Source organism: Tyto alba, unplaced genomic scaffold (assembly GCF_018691265.1).
Source record: "Tyto alba isolate M040663 unplaced genomic scaffold, T.alba_DEE_v4.0 Super-Scaffold_41, whole genome shotgun sequence".
NCBI classification, from domain to species: domain Eukaryota; kingdom Metazoa; phylum Chordata; class Aves; order Strigiformes; family Tytonidae; genus Tyto; species Tyto alba.
Window position 1 is genome coordinate 3,580,151 of NW_024881317.1, and position 4,721 is coordinate 3,584,871.

General features: G+C 47.6%; 1 protein-coding gene across 1 annotated transcript; it reads right to left on the reverse strand.

The window, feature by feature from the left end:
- Positions 1-77: 77 nt before the first annotated feature.
- PDCD7 (programmed cell death 7) lies at positions 78-4,563 on the reverse strand. Its single transcript, XM_032994196.2, has 5 exons — positions 3,768-4,563; positions 2,691-2,829; positions 2,116-2,352; positions 1,420-1,507; positions 78-1,024 (listed from the first exon to the last, which is right to left on the reverse strand). Exons 1-5 carry the CDS (start codon positions 4,515-4,517, stop codon positions 907-909), a joined length of 1,332 nt encoding a protein of 443 aa, XP_032850087.2. The 5' UTR covers positions 4,518-4,563; the 3' UTR covers positions 78-906.
- Between the last annotated feature and the right edge of the window lie 158 nt (positions 4,564-4,721).

Genomic DNA, 4,721 nt, shown 5'->3' on the forward strand with positions numbered 1-4,721 from the left:
ACTGGAGTCATCTCTGATGCCAAATACTAAACCAAATCTCTCTCTCGAAGTAAAAACACTTCAAACAAAAAAAAAAATTCAATTTTTCTCTATTTATTCTGTACGAAAAACAACTTACAAAATAGAGCTGCGTTTCTTAATCAGGTATTATATACATGATCTGTCCCTATACAAAAATAGTTAAATAGGTAAGAACAATTACAGTAGGTTAGACTTCAGATTTTACTGTATTTTTTCTAACAGGCTTACTCATCGAATTTATTATATATATTCGCATGGCTGTCTGAACTATTTCACCACAAGTGGGAATTTTTTCCATGTTGTGGTACCAGTTTTAGTCCACAAAAGTAAAATGTCAACAGCTGCTTTAATCAGCCTTGAAAAACCCTGTCTTGTTTGTACTCTGGCATTTGTTTAAACTTGTAATAGGTTCATTTCTACACACAAAAGTACAGGAACTATTTTGACAGTGATGCTTGACATGCTTCATTTCAGAAGAAAAACATGTTTACTAATGATGTCTTCTTTTTTTAAAAAACTTCTTTATTTCTGGAGATTTCATCATCTGGATTTAGGCTTATAAAGATAAAAGCCACTAAAAATAGGATGTTAATACTGGCACAAATACCCTTGTCAGCAATGTTTCTTTATTAAGATGGAGATTTCTTAACAAAAACTTGCAAAGGGATTGTAATTCCATACCACGAGAGGCCTAGCAGCTTTGGGCTTGCTCAGGTATTCCCCTGCAGAGTCAGACAGCAAAAACAGTCCTTACATTTTTCTTCAGGACATTCCAGTGCCTGGCTACCGAAACAGAGGATAAGACTTTCTCTTTGGACCTTCTCATATTTACACATGCAATTATAATGAAACATTCCTCCAACATTAAAATAATTTATGGCTAAATTATCTGACAGCAGTGGCCCAAGTGTCATTTGTGGGGAGACTCGGAAGAACCCATCCTGGAGGGATGCAGCTTCCTTCAGGGTGATCAGCTGGCACCAAGTACTGATCCCATTCATGCCTTTAACAGAGAAAGCACTGTCTGAGAGGAGAGCCGGGATGAGTTTGGTAATAAGATTTATTATATACCCACACAGGTATTTTTCCATACTGATCAATACACAAAACACTATAAATTGTACTCTGAAACTTGGTTTTCAAAACACAAATGTGCAAACTGCACGTATTATTCTATTAAATGGAATGGTTATGCATGGAAGTGCACTCTGCCTCACACAAGCATCTGTTATATACAACTCTATCAAGTGAGAAGCTTGATCCTTAGCGGGAAAAAAAAGCAGGACAATTCATTGCATAACCATGTTTGGAAGTCAGCGAACCAAAAGGGACCATAATTTTACAGTCTCAACAAACAACACTTATCATCTCTGATAATAAAAGACTGTTTGGTTTTACCTGATCTGGATTAGAGCTGCTACAGAATGCTCAGCTTGTAAGTAATACTCTCTGAAGGGCTGCAAGAGGTGGGCTAGAGGAAATTCATCTGTTAAAACACATAGATATCATTCAATAAACCAGAAAGACCTTTGATTCTAGTAACTCTCAGAAGTCTCAAATTTACCAACTTGTTTGCTGCTCCCCAGTTGTAATCTGAAACCACTTCCCTATGTAGGATATAAAGGACTATTTTGCACATCTCCTCATCCTTACCAGAGCTGTCAGAGGCAAGTCAAGATTAACAAAACTTTTCCTGCCTCCATCCTCTGAACAAGGGGAACATATGGACACTGAATCTTTACAGATTACCTGAGTCACACTTACCAAATCACCCGACTAAGGCATCTGTTGGGTGCTGGAAGTCTTCAATCTATTCTGTTTATTCTCACTTCAGCTTAATCTACAACCTCTTCTTGCAAAACATTATGAAATTGGCTTGAGATATACTACAGTCTACACTGAAGAGCTAAACAGTTCTTACATCACATGTGTTAATAGCACACTATATTTATCTCATCTTTTCCTCAGACCATAAATTACTCCAGCGGATGATTTCTTTCTCAACTATTTTTGAATTTGCATTTTAAACTCAGTGTCTATGAGAAGGGGGTGTGGTGTGGAAAAACACTGTGAAGTATGGCATGCAGAATTTACCTGGCTCCCCAAACAGCTTGGAATCAATTTCGAGTTTCTGCTGCAGTAGTTTTTCCCTTTCCTTTCTCTGTTTCTTTTCCATTTCTCTCTTCCTTTCTTCCTCTTGTTCTCCCTCCAACATAACTCTTAATGCTCTCTCCTCAGCTTCATACAGCTCTGTGCGATTTTTGAGCAATGTTTTGAGGCTCTCCACCTGATTCTCAAATGCTTCGTCTGCTGAGGGAGGTGGACAAACACCTGAACAGAAAGAGAATTAATCTTACATTTTCAAATTTAGAAGGGGCTCTGCTATCAGACTTGAGAGCGGAGCTGGCAAAATCTCACAGGAACATGAGTTTAACCTTTCTAACAACTATCTTACTGGAATAATTGTATCAGGAAAGAGCTTGAACATGTAGGAATGCAACCACTGTATTCAGCATTTAATAGCTATTATTGCATAACAATGTAAATAAAATCACCAACAAAGAAACCGCTTTTTCAAGATGTGCCTTGCTAGTCAGCACAGGGCACGCATATCACCTTATTTCCTGTGTGCACAATTTAAAAAGTTTAGTAAAAATCTTGTAATTAACCTTTCCTGCCAGCAGCCTCTTTTCTCAGTTTCCGAAGCTTTTCTAACGCGCGCAGGATGTCCACCATCCTCTTTGTGTCTGCTTGTTTTTTCCGTACTTCAGATAAGACACTGTCCGCAGCAGCCTTAAGTTCTCGTTCCTATAAAAGAAAGAAAAAGCCCGAGACGTTATGTGTGAAATATCCCACACAGACAAGAATGAAATGGTACTGTCAAAAAGATCAGTGAAGCTGCGGAGAGCAGAATAACTTCCTAGTAACACAGCCATATCAAGATAAGCCAACCATCCAACCATGCCTTTTTATGAAAAAGCCAAAACATGACAGACATCAGGAAACAAAAAAACCAGAATGCTGAGCAACTCAAACTTGGGCCAAACGGCTATAGAATTCACAACGCCTGATAATCTTTTAGGATAAACATTAACATCAAACACAAACCATTCCAATTCTAAAGCTCAGCAATTAAACACCATTAACGTGCCACAGTCTGAGCACAAACCCTTTCACAACAGTTGCTCTGTACCATCCCAGCAGCAGACCTAGCACCAGCAGAACGGCAGCTCTTTAGCCAACAGCCAACACAAAGGTGCCTCCAGCACTTCCCTGCAAGCCTAATTTGAGGGGGTTTGTTGCTTTGAAGCCATTTTATGTCCCAGTGAGACCAAAAAGTTTGCAAACAACAAGTTTTACAAGGACAAAACCAGCTTATAGTTACTGAAATGGCGCTGAGCACCACAGGGTAGCTGTGAGCAGCGTGGGGCAGGCTGACAGCTCAGGACTGAAGAGGAAGACCTCCCCACACAACTGAGAGTTCAGAAATCACTTCAACCCCAACTGTCAAGGCCAAGCAGAGATGCCCACGAAGGCTTTTAAGGGTGGAGCAAGGCTGCAGGCCTCCGACATGGCATGCCTCCAAGCAAGCCGAACCCGTGCAGCACCCAGGTGGCACCTGCTGACCTGCCGGGGCCAAAGCCAGGTGCTGGGCTGGGTCTCCCCCAGCTCCACACGCTGCCCTGAACCCCAGAGGAATGCACAGGAGCCCCCGGGAGCCTGCGGCAGACAGCCTCAGGCCGTACCCGGTTTTTCTCCTCCACCTCCTGGATGCACTTGGCCCTCCACTGGTCGATCTTCGCCTCCCGCTCGGCGGCCCGGGCAACCTCCTCCTCCTTGGCCGCTTTAGCTTCTTGCTTCCTCCGCTGCAGGCGCAGCCTCCTCTTCCTCACCCTCTCGGCCTTCCTCCGCAGCTCCTCCCGGTAGCCGGGCTCCCTCAGGGGCCGCACGACCTCTCGCAGCTCCCTTCGTGCTGCCTCGGCCTCCTCCCGCGCCTGGGCCCAACCCGCCTCGTCCCCCTCGGCCTCCTGCCGCCGCAGGGCCCGGCAGAGCTGGGTCAGCCGCGCCACCCGCCCCAGGGCCTCCACCGCCAGCTGCCGGGCGCTGCTGGGGCTGGCGGCGGGGCGAGGCGGCGGGGAGGGGGGAGCGGCCCGGCGGCGGCTCAGGAACTGCGAAAGCCAGAGCTCGTCCTGCTGCCGCTGCGCCGCCGCCGCCTCCTCCTCAGCCAAAGGCCGCGGCGGGAACGGCGGAGCCGCCGGGAAGTACGGGCCGCCGCCCGGCGGGAAGCGCGGCCCCGCCTCGCCCTCAGGTCCGGCCGGCGGCGGCGGTAACGGCGGTAGGAGGAAGGGCGGGGGAGCCGCGGCCGCGAAGGGCCCTGGGCGGGCGGCGGGCCCGGGGAAAGGGGTGGCGGGCGGCGGGAAGAGCCCCGCCGGCGGCGGGAAGGGCCGGAACGGCGGCGGCGGGAAGCGGCCGCTGAAGGGCGGCGGCCCCGCCATGTTGCCGGCCTGCGGACCGTCGCCCGCGCCGCACCGCCCCCTGGCGGCCGGGAGGAGCGGCCCCGCCCCTTCCCGCCTGAAGTGAATCACCTCACAGCCCCCCGGGAAAAACAAAACAACAACAACAACAACACCTCCAAAAGCTCCGAATACCTACAGAATTTAAAATTTCTAGGGGCGACATCAGGGATGACAACTCTCCGC

Coding starts and splice junctions, on each gene's coding strand:
- PDCD7 (XM_032994196.2), bottom strand. CDS start 4,517: ATGGCGGGGCCGCCGCCCTTCAGCGGCCGCTTCCCGCCGCCGCCGTTC. Junction 2,830..3,767: donor AGGTGGAGGAGAAAAACCGG/GTACGGCCTGAG, acceptor TTTCTTTTATAG/GAACGAGAACTTAAGGCTGC. Junction 2,353..2,690: donor AGAGGCTGCTGGCAGGAAAG/GTTAATTACAAG, acceptor CTTTCTGTTCAG/GTGTTTGTCCACCTCCCTCA.